This window comes from Hipposideros armiger, unplaced genomic scaffold (genome assembly GCF_001890085.2).
Source record: "Hipposideros armiger isolate ML-2016 unplaced genomic scaffold, ASM189008v1 scaffold_44, whole genome shotgun sequence".
In the NCBI taxonomy this organism is placed as follows: Eukaryota; Metazoa; Chordata; class Mammalia; order Chiroptera; family Hipposideridae; genus Hipposideros; species Hipposideros armiger.
The window spans coordinates 4,087,490-4,104,579 of record NW_017731394.1 but is presented as its reverse complement, the minus strand read 5'-3'; the positions used below and the strand labels follow the sequence as shown (position 1 = coordinate 4,104,579).

General features: G+C 46.6%; 1 protein-coding gene across 1 annotated transcript in view; it reads right to left on the bottom strand.

The window, feature by feature from the left end:
* Positions 1 to 336: 336 nt before the first annotated feature.
* LDLRAD3 (low density lipoprotein receptor class A domain containing 3) overlaps positions 337 to 17,090 on the bottom strand; it is a gene marked incomplete at its 5' end in the record, with an annotated part of 117,164 nt that continues 100,410 nt past the window's right edge. The window contains 2 exons of the mRNA XM_019639441.1: positions 337 to 3,275; positions 5,076 to 5,421. Coding sequence (XP_019494986.1) covers positions 3,038 to 3,275; positions 5,076 to 5,421 — 584 coding nt within the window. The remainder of the gene's footprint in view (positions 3,276 to 5,075; positions 5,422 to 17,090) is intronic.

The following is a 17,090-nucleotide window of genomic DNA, read 5'->3' as shown; positions in this document are numbered from 1 at the left end:
GTTGTAGTGTATCCCTGAATATGTGGTCAGAATCTGTTATCATTTTCACAGTCATGTGCCCTTTTCCCTCAAACAGGGTCACAGTGAAGGCATTGTCTGAACTGCCTTAGCAGGGCCCATGATACTAACTGGGGTCCATGACTCCACCTCAGTATTCCAACAATCCCAGCTGTGGAATCCTTAAACGTCCATCATATTTTGAGGTCCCATCAATATAGTCTTCCTTTTTTTCACTTATAGGCATGAATTCATTGCAGAAGACATGACAGAAAAGACTGTTCATTCTTTATATCTCCACAGAGGAGAAAGGTGGGTTAAAAACCATTCACACCAATAGAGCGAAGGAAACTGCAAGTTTATTTGAAAGTATAAAATTAAAAAAAAAAAAACTAACCAAAAAACAAAAAGCAACCACACATAACAACCTTTCCAGTTTACATCAGCTTTGAACATCACACACTATTAACCACCTAGCTTTGTTTTTTTAAAAATGTCAATTTCAAAGTAGAGGGAGTTGAGTCAGGTGATAAAACTATTGATCACAGTGAAATTATTTTAATGTTAAAATAAAAAGGATTAGCTGATCTCATATGAGAAAATGAGAACAGAGATGGTTTTCCAGGTTGGCATAGATTTAGGCAACGTATAAAAAATATTCTGATTGGAATGAGTTAAAAAATAATGCTTGCCACTTATTTGCTATTTTGAGTAGGGGGAAAAAAAACACACCCCAAACCCCTGCAGCTTTGGTGTCCTATTTACATATTTTTTAAAAGATTCATTAAAAAATCAAATCTATAATAAAAATGTCCCTGTTTTTTTTTTTTAAACAACATTAATAGGCTCTCCTTATCTACTAACACCATTTGTTTTCCTAAGATGCCTGGAAGCACAAAAGTACGTGAGATTAATTCACTGCACAATTAATTAAAATTAGAACCCTTTCTTCTAAACAACTTCCAGAGCAGCACACAGAAGCAGGGGCCCATCAAAGGGGGAAATAAAGCTATTCTGACTCACAGGAGATGAAATGTTCTGGCTGTCATTAAAACTTCTTTATTGGATTACTCAGAAAATAACTCAAGTGTTATTTTAAAAATGAAAGATGCAAGCCTAACTAGGTTCCTTTCCTTAAAAAAAAAAAATCACCAAGTGGTTAGCTTTCCAGTAATATTCTTTGGATTTGGTTTATATAAAAAAAAAGTCTACAGAACAGGGTCACTGAAGGCCACTTCATCCCCCATCTGCAGGCTCCACTTGAATTAGCATCAAAGAGCTACTGAAAGTTTCTTCAGCTGTGGAAAGAGCTATGAATGGGCGAGAGCTACCCAGAGTGGCTCCACCTGGTTCCAGTTTTGTCCCCTGACAGTTTTTTGCCGAATATCGCCTATGTTTCTACCCATTATTTCCCCAGTGGGTGGGGCCCTGTGGCTGGCGGGGCGCCGAGAAAGAGGAAAGCTAGCAGAAACACAGACTGTGACTGAGGGAGAAAGTCCCTCCTTCAGCATCCTTTGAAAACTCGATAAATAACCACTCAAAGTGCAACAAAGCACAAACGCCCCACACTCAGTCTGGGGTGACTTGGGACCAGGGCTTAGCGGGACAAAGGCGTGGCCTCCTTTCGCATCTGTCTTTGGACCTCACTAAAGAAAAAACAACAACAAAAAATGACAGCGGTCCTATACACATATAAATAGTCCCTTAACTAGAAGGGAAAAAACAAAACACACCGTTTCAAATGCATTTCTAAGAGATTTAAAAAACAACAACAAACAAGTCCGAATGGCAAATCTTGACTCCAAACTGTCTATTGTCCCTGTCTCTCAGGGGAAAAACTAGGGGATGTTGGGAGGGGCCTGACCCTAACTCTAACCCTAACCCTAACCCTAGCTCGGGGTGCTGGTATTTGGGCCATGGGGAGGGGAGTGTGTGCAGCGTAGGGATCTGGGAGCTCTGGTGGGAGGTATTGGATGTGGTTCTCACATGTGTTAGAAACCACAGTGTCAAGTCCAAATGCACAGGTGAAATGACTTCTGAGTGTTAAGGGAACTCAGAAGGCTAGTGTTGAAGCTGCATGAACGGGCCAGGCAGGCTGGGTGTGGTTCACAGGGCAAAGGGTCACATCATATATGAGGACAACTCCAGTTGGGTGCTCGTCCCTTGGCTACTGGCAGGTCACAGCTGGGAGGCCGACACTCTGGAAACCAGGGAATAGGCTGTAGACCAAAGCAGGCCCAGCGTCTTAGCAGCCTGCATTACAGGAGCTGAGAGCTTGGATAAACCCCTTGGCAGGGGCTTCCTGCCTATTCTGGGATGAGGCGGATCATATAGACCGCAGGTGAAAGCTCTCAAAACGAGGATTCTCGGGAAACATTTTAAAGTCAGAATCTATCCAGAATAGGTGGTTTCAGGGTCACTCACAAAACCAAAATGACAATGCCGAAGACTGAAGGGTATTACTCATGTGTAAAGTTTTCTTTGGCCACTGCCTCCGCTGAGCAATGGGTAAGAGAGTGGGGCAAGGTTTGGATGCTCGCCTGGCTTCTTTCCAGGGCGGCCATCCAATGATGGCCTCCTGGTAGGATTATCCAACCCAAACCCCAAATAGAGCCATAAGATGGCAGCCCACAGACAATGTGGTCCAGTGTCTTCCGCCCTTCTGAACATCCAACATGGCACAGAAACAATGCTTTCTCCAGGACTGCTTTAAATCCCACTTTAAATCCCCTACTCAGCAAGATTCCAACGGGAACAGAAGAATGATGTGAAGAGTCAAGCTGTGATCCCGGGGCCCGACGGAAGAGTCACCTCTCAGAAAAGATGCACAATATCCATCATGTCAACTGAGAGGCCAGAAAAATGCCAGGTCGCCCTCGAAAAAACATCCCTGAAATCTGGGGGAGGAGGGAAATGGAGAGACAGCTGACACCTCAAATCACTCTTTGAGGCAACCTGAGGAGCATCCGTGAGCGCAAGTTGTTAGGATGGTGACAAGTCAGAGCAGATGAACCCAGATGGACTTTGGAATAACTGGATTTTATACTTCTTCAGTGCCCTGGCTGGGCACGGAGTCCCTGGGCTCGGTGGTGCCCTCCTGAGGGCCAGGCTGCCCCGGGCTGTGGCCGGTGTCTTCCACACTCAGGAGGCTGCTGGCTGCCTGCGAGCTGGCACTGTCGGCACTCCCAGAGCGGGAGCGGTAAGGGGGCAGGTCGGCTTGGTTCAGGGACTCGGTGTCGGAAGAGTAGGGTGGCGGAGGAAGGTCGTACCATGCGGGTCTGCAGTGGACAAGGCAGAAGGAGGAGGGAGAGAGAAAGGAAGAGATGCATTAGGAGAAGCCAAGGCAAGGCAGGCGGCACCGATGGCTGCCCATTTCTGGGTGGATGCTGAGATGAGGCAGACCTGCCCTCTAAGTAGAGAGGCAAGCCAAGGACTAGGAAAACGGGTGGTATGCTGCAAGGCAAAAGCACCGGGAATAGGTCGGTGCGCTCCGGCTGGCTTGTGCCCAAACCACATCCTCTGGATGGAGCCAGCGTGCGGGTGCCAAGTACACCCTCGGCTTGTCCTCGCTGGTTTGGCAGAGCGGCTTTGTGCCATGCCCTGTGGCCAAGCAGCTGACCTGGAGTTTTGATGGATCCTCTGACGGGCCACAGAATTTGGGGTTCTTACTGAAAGCCAACTCTACCTGGCTGCATGGGCTTGGGTATGTGACAGGACATCCTCTCAACACCGTGATTTTCTTATCTGTAGAAGGGGATAATAATGACTGCTTGCTTACAATGAAATAACTGCACAGAGGAGACTTCACTTTCCAGCTCTCATTTACTGAAAGCTCACTGCGATCAGGCACCATGCCACGTACCTGACATTCACATTTAACAAGCATGAGCAGAGGGAGGCGTTACTTTTATGTCCATTGTCCTGGGGAGGAAACTGAGGCAGGGACATTAAATGACTCGCAGAGGATCACAAAGAACTAGTAAGCAGCAGTGCTGGGATTTGAACCCAGGCTTTCTGTCTCCAGCTTCAGTGATTTTAACCTTATTCTACATTGGACGGTCCAAATGAAGAGGTTATGAGTGGTGAGTGAGCTCCTACCCTCTTATGCTTACTTATTTGCAAAGAGATCCTTAAGAACCATCCCCTGAAGCTCTCCTTTATGAGGAGGCAAAATGAAGATTAAATAACACAAGAGCTGCCAGTGGAGGGAGTCCAAGGGGAGCCCAGTCACGCCGGGGATGCGGCTTGCAAAATGCCTCACCCCACGCATGGTGGGTCCTGGGTACAGAAGAAGAGGGATGCTAAACGGGGGCCCTGCAGGGAGCGCATGGGAATCGTAGAACCAATGGGGACTCAGACAGCTCGACTCCAGGGACTTCCAGAATGGTTCTTTGAGATACCTGGGAGGTCACGACAGGAGAGAGGAAGGCTGGATAGGCAGGATTCAGGTCCATTACCCGCTTCGACCACAGAACTCTGCTTTTTGAGTTTATAGGTTGGCTCCATTTGTAATGAGGATTCTACTGCTTACCGAAGCTTGTTCTGCCCTCTTTATTTTTACCGATGAAGCCAAGCGAAGTTAAGAACTTATTTGCGCACTCACCCTTTCACTTGCTCACTCACCCTTTCACTTGCTCACTCACCCTTTCACTTGCTCACTCACCCATTCATTCATTCCACAAATATTAACCAAACCTCTGATATGTAGGGGGCAGTGCTCTGCAGCAGCAGGAGAGGCCCTGGAGCACAAGTACATGTGTCAGTGTGGCATTACTAGGGGGGAGGAGGGCTCTGAATTGGCCGGGATCCTAACCAATCTCCTTATACAAATAACTAAAAATCCTAGAGCCTCAGCTTCCTCATCTGTAAAACTGAGGCAAAAATAGAACCTCCCTCAGTGGGTCGTCGAGAAGATTCAATAATACATGTGAATTGTTTTGCAAGGACTCAGTAAAGGTCAGACGCTGCTGCCGCTGCTGCCTACAGCAGCGGGCAAGACCCAGGAACCCAGCGTGCACAGACTCCACTCCCGCCATGGGACGAGCTCCGCACCCCAATCTCTTCCATCCAGCACGCACCTTTGGTCCAGCAGGGCCTCTGAGTAGGAGGGCGGGGAGCCCACTTCCGACGCATTCTGCTCGGCCTGGCTGGCCACGTACTGGATGCCGTTGTTGACGTTGTAGGTGACGTTGCAGTGGTGGGGGTGGTCCAGGACCACCAGGCGGGACAGCAGCACGGGGTGCTGCAGCCGGTGCACAGGCAGGGTCATGAGGTTGTTCCGCTTCCGCTGGTGGTGCAAGACCAGCGCCAGCAGGGCCACCACCAGCACGAAGATGACGGAGCTGCCGATGATGGCGTAGGTGATGCTGGGGTAGTACACGAGCTGGTTCTCCGAAGTCACGAACACCTGCCCGCTGCCGGGTTCTGAGAAACCCCGGAGGGGAGAGGAAAGGAGAGAGGTTACCAACTTGGCTCACCCCTTCGGCTTCCAAGTCAGTCCCAGGACATGCGCACAAATGTTTGGAGCGGCACGGTTCACAATAGCCAAAAAGTGGAAAGCACCCAAATGTCCGTCTACTGGTGAATGGATACACAAAATGTGGGCTAGGCGCCCACTGGAATATTACTTGGCCATAAAAAGCAACAAAGTACTGATACACGCTACACCATGGATGAATGTCAAAAACACTGTGCTAAGCAAAATAAGCCGGACGCAAAAGACCACATATTGTATAATTCCGTTTATATGAAGTGTCCAGGAAAGGCAAATTTACAGACAGAAAGTAGATTCATGGTTGCGGGGGGTGGGAACAGGGATTCACTGGTCATAGGATGGGCCTCAGGGATCTTGTTGGTGTGATGAGAATATTCTAAAACTGGATATGGTGATGGCTGCACAAATCAGTACGCTTGCTAAAACTCATTGAATTATACACTTAAGATGCGAAAATTATGGTAGGTGAACTATACCTAATAAGGTTGTTTAAAAAACATTAGCCCCAGGAAATACAACATCCAGGGAACAGGAGTGATAGTGCCTATGGCAGGAATTTATAACATACAGGAAGAACACTGGTCAGCATGTCTGGGGTTCCTTATGTCTGCAGAGTGCTTACTGTACGCCAGGTCCCACGCCAAGGTTTCCAGACAGGGAGCCTGCAGAGCACAGGGCCAATGGCACACAGCACATGAGCCAGACAAGGTTCAAATCCCAGCCCTTCAACTTGCTGGTTCTGTGCCCTTTGGAAAGTGGTCAACATCTTTGTGTAGCACTTTCCTCATCTGTAAAATGGGGACAGTAATAGTTTCACTTCACTGGGCTGTCGTGAGCATGAAATGAGCGAGTAATGACCATTAGCTGACACTCTGTGCTATGCAGGTGCAGGTTCAGACACACACATACTTGCTTTATTTATCACATCTGCTTGCCTCACAGCAACTCCATGAAGCAGGTGCTGGAACTGCCTTCTTTGTAAGAAGAGGAAAGTGAAGCTCAGAGAAGTTGGGTCCCCTGACCAAGGTCACAGTTAGGAGCCATGTGTGAGCTGAGCCCAGGTATGACTTCAGAGCCTTTCCCCTATGCCTCTGCCCCTGCAGCCCCCAATATTACCTGCAAGGCAATCTGCAGGCATTTCCTCAGAAGCCCTCGGGTGAAGGTCTGGTCCATGCCCCATTCCCACAGGTTACCAATGTCCTCTTCTCCACATGTACTCATGAGTCACACCTCAAATACTCAGGTCAGGGGCTCCCCAGTCAGCAGGACACAGGTGGCAGCCATGCAACGTCCAGGCCAGCACCGGAAACCCAAGTGGCACCTCCTCATAGAAAGCTGGAGACCCCTCATCTTTGCGTAAGAACCACAATCATGCACGGTTGTGGCTCAGCTGGAAGAACAATCTAGGTGAACAAATCTGGTGACTGTATCCTGTGCTCTTTCCACCTCTGAAGCAGTGAGGAGGTTTCAGTGGGTCCATAGGTGGCCAAAGTGTGCATGTGAAGTAGCAGCAGCAGCAGCCACCACTGGCTGCTCAGGCCCTGGAGCCAGGCTAAGCTTTACGAAATCCCTCATCACTAGATGTGTGCCTGTTCTGTTCATCACTGTAGCCCCACTGTATGCCTGGCACATAGTAGGCACTCAATAAATGCATACAGCTCAATGAAAAAAAGAATCTGTGTATTCACACACCCTGGTAATGTAGGTGCTATTACTGTTTTAGTATTTCTATTTGTCAGATGAGCACATTGACTCAGGGAGGTGAATTAACTTGTCTAGGGTCACACAGAAGTAAGTAGAGGAGTCAGCACTAGACCCCAGATAGTTCTAGCTTCAAAAAACCACATGCTGTGAAACATACTCTCTTCTTTCCCGATGTCTGTGTTTCCTGATTCCCCCAAATAATCCTAATCTGATGCACATGAGGACTTTCCCCTTCAAGCTCCAGGCTTTGTGTTAATTTTCTTTCCAGCTCCACGCCAACATGGACGACATTTCCTGTGGATCATCGTTTCAGTGACTAACTGGCCAGAAAGAAGCAGACAAAATCCCAGACAAAAGGCAGCAGCACGCTGCAGACAGGCAAGGGAGGGAGGCAGTGTTCAATTTTTCTGGAGACAATTAGCTGTCCCTTACTCAGGGGTGCTGCTGGAGTTCTGTCTGTCCTCAGATCAGATAATTAAAAGCTGGGTGGGGGCTCGGGTGTGTGTATATTTCAGAATTCAGACATTACATCAAATCCCCTCTTTATTTTGTTATCTCCAGCAGAGCTGAGGGGTTGAATCCTGGGGCCGTCACTTCTGGCTGTTGCTCCAGCAAGTTGCTGAACTTGTACGAGCCTCAGATGCCTCATCTTTAAAACGGGGGTGGTGCTGGGTTAATAACAGTAGCCATCTCCTTGGGTTACTGAGACGGTCAAATACAATATACTATATTCACAGATGCTGAGCCAAGTGCCTGGTAAGGGTGTGCACTCAGCTAGTGCTAGTTCTTTTTCCTTTTTATTGTGGTAAAATACAGAGGGTGCCCAAAAAAATGTATACATATTTTAAGCAAGGAAAAAAGCTATTAAAATTGTAATACTCAATATATACCAATAACAGAAGATGATGAATACAAGTCATGTTTTACTTCTGCAATTACAAGAGGTGCTCAAAGTAGTTCCCATCAGCGTCCAGACACTTCTGATTACAGCAAACTACTGCTTGAGCAATGCTGACCAAAGTGTCCACTTGTATACATTTTTTTTCGCACCCCCGGTATATATACATATAACATAAAATTTACCATTTTAACCATTTCAAATGTACAGTTCAGTGGCATTAAATACACCTTCACATTGTGATGCAACTATCACCACCATCCAGCTCCAGAAGTTTTCATCATCCCAAACTAGTTCATGCTAATTCTTAAGTGTTCACATTCTTTCCATTCTTTCCTCATCAGCTTCTCTGGACCAGAGACAGAGACTGGGAGAGTCCGCTTTTGGCGGGTAGAGTGGGGCATAGGGAAAGGCCTGAGTGAGTTCCTTTCCAGTAAGAGATATTTCTCAAAAGAGGAAAGTGGCTGGATTTTCACACAGAAAACAAATGGGTCCAGAGATGTTAAAACACTGATTTCTGCGTTACCACTTGTGGTTTTAAGAATACAAGAGGGAGCTCCTTAAAAACGGATGGAATGTGAAATGCTTCTGGATCTTAATCTCAGTTATGGCTCTGAAAGCAGGCTCTCTCCAGGTCTGCCCACTTTGGCAGGCGAGGAGCAGCAATCGCATTCGCCCGAGAAATTATGATGTTACATAACTCAGTGGTGCCGGGTCTCATTTTTGCTCTGTGTGTAAAATGTCATCTTGTATTAATTCATTAACTAGACTCGCTTTTCTTCAGAGCTTAATGAGCCCCCTGGCCAAATTACTAATATCAGGGTTGCCTGGGACCTGAGCTCCAAATGCATAATCCTTGGATAATGAAGTTTCCATTTCATCTGGCTGTCCCTCAAGATAATGCCCTCACGCTCTACCGTCACACAGCCTGAATTCCTGTTCTGTATCTGAGGCTAGCGCCCGCTGCCGCCTGTGGGGAGTGGGCTGTGTTTTGCACAGCTCCAGGGGCACTGTTCTCCTCAGAGTCATCACAGATTTGTTATCTGTGTAGTTATCACAACAGTTTTCTAGCAGATGACAGTCAAATGTCTTGAAGAAGGATGGCTTTTAAAAATTCACAGAGGCGCTGTCTGGATTGATGGGAGGGACTAAAGCAGGTGGCACTTGTGACTTGGTGTTCCCTTTGCTTCTCAGAAATTCCTTCCTCCAAATGCAAATTAAATTTCCTACAAGAAACCTGCCCCCCCCCCGCCATATTAAATTGGCAAAAGCAAAGTCAGATTGCACATTTTGCTGGCCAGGCCTGGGGAATACAGGCATAGTTATTCATGCATGGCTGGTGCGGAGGGTCAACTGGTATAACTCAGTTTGGCGACAGGATTAATAATACTTATCAAAATAAAAAATGTACATATCCTCTGACATAGACGTTCCACTCTGAGGGATCTAATAAATAGACTCACACAAAGGAGAAATAACCCCTTATACAAATATTTGTTGAAGTGTTGTTCATAATAGCAAACTTATCAGAAAAGCTCTTAAGGTCTATCAATTGCAAGCCTGGCTAATTAAATTACACTGTATCCATGCACCATCACACCTATTTAAAAAGTTAGGGCCGCTCTACATATACTGATGGAACAACCTGAAAGATATCATGATAATTAAAAAAAAAAAAAAGAAGAAAGCAAAGTTCAGTTGAGAATGCACAGACTATTTCTAGAAGGACACACAGAACTGGTATCACCGATACCTTCTAGGAAGAGGAACAGAGGCAAGGGACAGACTTACTTTTCATTGTTCACTCTTATATTTTGCGCTACGTATTTGTACTGTATTTTCTACTAAAAATATGCACGTTATCCTCTTCCTTTGGCATTGCCTAGGATGCCAGTGCATTTCTTTATTGTTTGTTTGTGATTTTTAAATTATTTTTCTTTCCTTCTTTCCCTGTGATGTGAGTGTTCCTTGGGGTTCATACCCCACTGCCACTCACTCACTCGAGACCCCGGAATGACTCCCCACTCCCTGAGGATGGCTCCAAAGCCGCCAGCCTGACTTCTGGAGTCCAGAATTCCTGTTCTGGAATGTTCACTGCCCCGTTCAAACTTACTCCTCATCCTTCCTCTGAAAAATCGACACCTGTGTGCCTTTAAAAAAACAATTCTTTTTTAAGTTTCAAGTCAGGTTTATTGAGTTACAGTTTGCACACAATAAAACTTATCCCTTTAAGAGGTATAATTGGATGAGTTTTAACACAATGAAATGGTTGCATAACCACCGCCACAAACAAGATACAAAACCTTCCCATCCCCTCCCCACAAGCTCCCCTGCGCTCCTTGGCAGTCAGCCCCCCCCCCCATTCACAGCCACGGGAAACCACTGCAAGTTATGTAAGTGGAATCGTATGGTATGTATTAATAGCTTCTCTCCCTTGGCAAAATGCTTTGGAAATTCATCCGTGTTTCTGCGAGCATTACTGTTTCATCCCTTTAGATTGCCGAGTAGTAGTCCATTGTAAGGATGTACTACAATTGCTTATCCATTCACTAGTGAGGGACGGAATTGGGCTGTTTCCAGTTTCAGGACTACAGATCTTTGCGCTAATCTGTATTTTCATATTTCTTGAGTATATGCTTAGGGGTAAGGCTGCTGGGTCGTATGGAAAGTGTGTATTTAACTTTATAAGAAGCTGTCACACTGTTCTCCAAGGTGGCCACACCATTTCACCAGCCCACTAGGTGCTCTGCAGCCTCACCAGCACCTCATGTGGTCAGTCTTTTTAATGTTAGCCTTCTATTGTGTGTAATGGCGTCACTGAGGTTTTAAGTTGCATTTCCCAAAGGCCAATGATGTTAAGCATTGTTCATGTGTCAATTTGCCATCTGCGTATCTTTGGTGCAGTGTCTATTTAAATCTCTTGCCCATTTTTAAATGGGTTTGTCTCACTACTTATTACTGAGTAGGAAGAGTCCATTAGATCTTCTGGGATACAAGTCCTTTTCCAGAAATGTGTTTTGCCATTTTTTTCTCCTGGTCTTTGGCTTGTCATTTTATCTACGTTACAGTGTCTTTCTGAAGATAAGTTGTTTTAAAATTTTTTTTATGAAGTCCATTGTATTATTTCTCTTACATTTTGTGCCTTTTGTATTCCATCCAAGAAATCGTTGCCTAGAAGAAGCTTTATAGCGTTAGCTCTTCCATTTACATCTATGATCCACTGCAAGTTAATTTTTGTTTATGGTACAAGGTCAAGTTCAATGTTCTTTTTTCCCTCCCTTTGGATAGCCAACTGTTCCAGCACCATTTGTTGAAAAGCCTACCCTCTCCTATTGAATTACCTTGGCACTTTTGTTGAAAATCAATTGACCAGACAGGTCTGGGTTATTTCTAGATTCTCTATTCTGTCTGACTGAGCTATATACCAATTCTTATGCCAATAAGTATATTGATAACTACAGCTTTACAGTAAGTCTCAAAATCAGGTAGTGTGAGTCTGCATAAATAGAACTTTATTTCTGATTATAAAAACCCATGTTATTTATTAAAATTAAAGTACTATAGAAATGATCGAGACAGAAAAAATTTCCCCCATAAACCCACTAGAATTCCACTAGAGAAACACCATTCAGTTTGGTGTAGACCAGGTATTGGCAAATGTCTTCCGTCAAGAGCCAGACAGTAAATATTTTATGCTTTGTGGGCCGTACGATCTCAGTCACAACTATTCAACTCTGCCTTTATAGCGCAAAAGCAGTTACAAACAATACGCTGGTGAACGAGGGTTTTATGTCCCAATCAAACTTCATTTACAAAAACAGGCAGCAGGTTGGAATCGCCCACTGGCCTTATTTGCTGACTCACGGCATATGTAGATCCTCCCAACAACAAGTCTCTGTGCACGGACACCCACATGCTGTTCTGCATGCTCTACAGATATTTCTGCAAAGGGACATCTTTCCTCGCCCACCCTTAATGGTTGTTAAGGGTTAGCAGTGTAGTATCCCAGCATATAGATACATTACAATTTACTTATCTAGATACATTACGATTTACTTATCCGTTGAGACCCTGTACTGGTATACATTTAGGTTCCTTCCTTCCTTTTATTTTTTTTTTCCTTTGCACTATTAAAAACAACACTACGACATTCAGGCAGACCATCCAGACTGTCCAGAGCCATGAGGAGCGGGCCAGGCTTGCTCTGTCCACCGTTTTAGAGTCAGTGCCGAACACAGATGCTGAATACATTAGTGATCTGTGGTCCCTGATACAATGACGTCTTAGGACAGTCTCCTAAAGGGTGGGTGTTTCCCTGGCCACCTGGACTCTGGGTTCGAACGCTCGGGATTTACTTGAACTCTCTCCTTTGGTCTGTCCACACGGAGCTACTAGTGTGGTCAGTTACTGCTGTGTGGTATTTCTCTAGTCTCTGCTTCTGGCCTCCTGCATGGCAACATCAAGGCCCAGGTGGGAAGAGAAGCCTCCTTGTGGGTCTTACCATCTTTAGCCTCTTTGTCCTCTAATCCTGTGAGACTCCCCTCAGTTTGAACAGTAACCAGCTCTGAGTCGCTGTGGAATTCTTGTAAAAATCTTCTGATCAAGGACCCTCAATGGCTCCCCTCACCTTCCTGGCATTCAGATACTGCAGTCACCCCTGCCTGGGCTTCCTGGCACCAGCCCCCGGAGGGTGTGGGCAGAGAAGGCCAGAGGTGGAGGATGGAACACTATTTGCCCCGATTTGAAATAATAATACACATAATACTAACAACCATCACCACCACCCATATTTCCTTAACTCAGAAACAAAGAGTAAAATAATATCATCATAATGATCATCGCAGCTCTCACCTATCAGCCATATGTTACGTGTTTCCACATGTTACCTCTGATTTTATAACCCTTACACCATCTGTAATAAGGTGAATGGTGTCCCCCCAAAAAAGATAAATCCACTAGGAACTTCAGAATGTGAACTTATTTGGAATAAAGATCTCTGTAGATATAATTAAGGTAAAGATCTCGAGACAAGCACATCCTGAATTAGGGTGGGCTCTAAATCCAAAGATGGGTGTCCTTAAGAGAGACGAAAAAGGAGGAGACATAGAAGCGGACACGGGAGAAGGACACGTGAAGATGAAGGTAGGGGCTGGAGGCATGCAGCCCCCAAGCCAAAGAATGCCAAGATGCTGGCAGCCAGCAGACGCCAGGAGAGAGGCATGGGACAGACTGTCCCTCAGAGGCCCTCACAGAAAATCAACCCTGCCAGTACTTGGATTTCAGACTTCTGGTTTCCAGAACTGTGAGAGAATACATTTCTGTTGTTTTAAGCCACTAAGTTGGTGGTCATTTGTAAGGCAGCCCTAGGAAATAAATCCACCATCCTAAGACGACCATTTTGCAGATGATGAAATGGGAGCACAGAGAGGTTAAGGAACCTGCCCAAGGTCTCCATGCACCTCAGTTACTATTAATAGCTATTATGAGAGCTAGCGAGTGGAGGAACCGGGAGGAACCCAGGCAGTCTGGTTCCAGAACCCCTACTCTTAACCCATGACTTTCTTTCATTTTTCATACGTCTCTCACCATTAAGAGGAGCTCCTGAAGGACAAGGGCCAGGCTCTCTCCTTAGAACCCTAGCCAGGGCCAAACGCAACCTTGTAAGTACAATAGGTACTCCACAAGAAGATTTTTTTTTTAATATCTGTAAACCAACTTTGAAACATGATAAATTCACAATCTTGTCATTTATAGACCGTCAAACACTGAATAAGAAGATGAGGGTAACCCTGAGCTTAGGTGTGAAGACTGGACCTCTTGCTGCTAATTTCCATCCTAGATGCATGACTTCACTTCATTCTTACAACAACTCTATTTTATAGATGGGGAAACGGAAGCCCAGAGAGGTTAAGTAACTTACTGAAGGTCACAGAGCAAAGAAGCAGTACAACTCGTATTTGTGCTCAGGCATCTGATGCCAGAAACCATCACACCGTCCCGGGTAGTTCTCTAAGCCCTCCGCTCTACCCTTTCCCGCTTCTGTCCATTTGTTACCCCACCTTATCGCTCTTGCAATGGGGTCCTTTCTTCCAATAACTCTAATGTGGTCTCAATCTTAGACTCTTATCAATATAAGGTGTATCATGAAAAAGACTGCCGAGTCAGCGTGAGAAAAACGCACAAATTAAACCACTTTCTTCATAGCTGTTAAGTGCAGGCTCTGGAACCAAACTGTCGAGATTCAATCCTTGGCTCTGTCACTTACTAGCTATATGACCTAAGACAAGTTACTTTACTTCTCAGTGCCTCAAAACCCTCATCAGTGAAACAGGATAATAGTAGAATCCACGTCATAGGGTTGTTTGATGGATAAGAAGAGAAAATACATTTTTAAAACAGTTTACTGTGTGTCAGGCACACAGCAAATACTCAACAAACCCTGGTTATTATTAGTAGCTATTATTACAGGACTTTTCAGAGCCTTTACTAGGTAAATGGACATTGTGACGCTTCATGAGAGGATGTGGCTATTTCATCAGCCTTGGTGCTCTGCTGAGATGGACAGAACACACATCATGTTCCAAGGAAGCACATTCCCAACATTCTGGAAGGTGTCTTTTCACAAATCAGACAGGGGCATCCCTGGCTCTCTTGTTCATACTGTCAGAGGAAGCTCTGCAGCTGTGGCTGCCAAGTTAAGAGACAGAAGCAACTGCCGTACCCCCCCCCCCCCCACCGCCTTGCAGCACTCCAGGTCACTCACTCCCAGTTAAGGCTCAGCATCACCATTGTTGACAGAAGCCTACCAACCACCCGGAGACTCCAAATGTGCAGCAGTGCCTGAGTGTGAAATAAGAGATTCTGTCCACTGGGAAGGCTGGGTGGGACACCCTGCCATCTTGACACCTGACAAGACCGAGCAGGCAGGAGCTGATCCTGTTCAAATGTACAAGGAGCCCAAGGCGGCCCTGGGTCTGCTCTCCACATCTGCGAGTTCGTCACGGTCACTGCATAATCAGTGCATCGGTGCCACGTCTGCCCGTTAAATGTTATTATCCGGGGAAATGCTGAGTGTGCACACTTGGAGCTTCTGAATGCAGACAACTCTCTGAATAATTTAGGGAAAAGGGCTGATAACAGAAGCACTGCGAGTGGAACTCCCAAGGGGGAGCTTTATTGCTCATGAACAAGTTCATGGCTTCTGGAGATTTCAGAAAAATCTTCACACAACTTGGGCTGGCACCCCGGACAGAAGAGCTATTTGTTTTGCACACAGTGGGGTCTTGTGTGCTGGTCCCAGTGCTGGCAGGACAAGGACTCCCCAAAGGGGAGCACAAGACCTCTGATCCCAGTCAGGACTCTGCACACCAGCGGATTCCATCTTTGGTGTCCATGTTTCATACCCCCCACTACGGCCGCCCTCGGCCCAGCCCAAGGCCTTCTCCGCTTTGCCCCACTTGCTCTCCACAGTCTCTGCCCTTAGCAGCAGGGTGCGCCTTCTTCTAAAACCTAAATCCCTTCATCACATCACTCCTCTGCTCAAAACGCTCCAGTGGCTTCTCCCATATTCAGTATAAAGTCCAAAGTCCTCGCCATGGCCTCCTGGACCCTAAGTCATCTTGCCTGTTAGAACAATGACTCCACTCCTGCCCCTGCTGCAGGCTAACCTGTCTCCTTGCTATGGTTTTAGGACACTCCAAGCAGGCACCTGCCCCAGGGCCTTTGCCCATGCTGTGCCCTCTGCCCAGATGTCTGTTATCACTCACACCCTATTCCACTCAGGTCTCTGCTCCTAGGTCAGTTAGTGGGAGGACTTCCTGGGCCACCGCAATCCCTCTCCATCTCCTACCCTGGCCTTATCTATCGTCACAGTAGTTGTCACTGCCTGTCACCGTTCACATTTGTATGGAATCATCTCTTTCCTACTGGAAAGTAACTCTGAGCAGAGCCAGGTTCTGCTCACACATTGCTGCACCCCAATACCTGAAATGGTGCTCCATAAATATTGTTGGGGGGAAGTGAGCAGAGGGTCTCTAACTCTGGCTCTGTAAGTCTCGGTCTCAGCATGTTGTACTCCTGCCAGAAGCACATGCATCTTTCACGTGAGACCCGGTGCCTTTCTCATATGCCAAGTGCTTTATGGCTGTGACCTCAGTTAGCCTCACAGGTGAGAAAAATAAGTCTCAGAGAAGTAAAGTCACATGTCCCAGGTCATACAGTCAGGAGGTGACAGAGCTGACCCTTGAGCGCAGGTCTGTCCGACCAACACCCAGAGATAACACATGATATGAGGACAGGTCCCACTGAACAAGTCTGTTGAGGCGATTTGCTCTGGGGGATGGGAAAACACCCCCGTGGCTGAAATAGTCCCATTATTACTGATGGGCAGCTGGCTGAGCTCGGGATTGTAGAGAAGACAATGTTTGTTGTACAAAAAAACACTGTCCCATCCTTCTAGAACCTTCCTTCTCACAAATTAGATGGGGGTAATATAACCCATTTCCCACAGCCTCCTGGTTTAAAAAGGGAGGCTGAAAGCGTTTAATGAGGGGACAGTGGGAAGCCGTTGCAAGCCTCAGGCCTGAGGGGTGAAGTGGGGTTTCTAGAATTGAGTCAGACCTGAGAGTCTCGACAGGAGCTGAGGCCTTTGGTGGCCGAATGCGGCCACTGCCAACCTGTGACCCTGCAGAAAGGGAGCTGGGGGAACAAATATCCTGACTTTCTCTTTCCACACATGCAACCTCCTGCTACTGACCAAACCCACCGGAAGCCAGATGGTAAGAGGCCAGCAGATGCGGCCCGTGACGGTCAGCAGTGCCTGCGGGAAGGAGAGGCGTGGAGACTGGCTGGAGATGGCTGAGTGAGGGCATGCAGTGCAGGGCTCCCTGCTCCTCTCCGACGACTTCTGCTCCCCTTCCCCATCTCGCCTGGCAAGTCCTACCATCCTCCCAGCCTTTGCTACCACTTACATGAAGCTCTCCACTCTGCCCTCTGTTG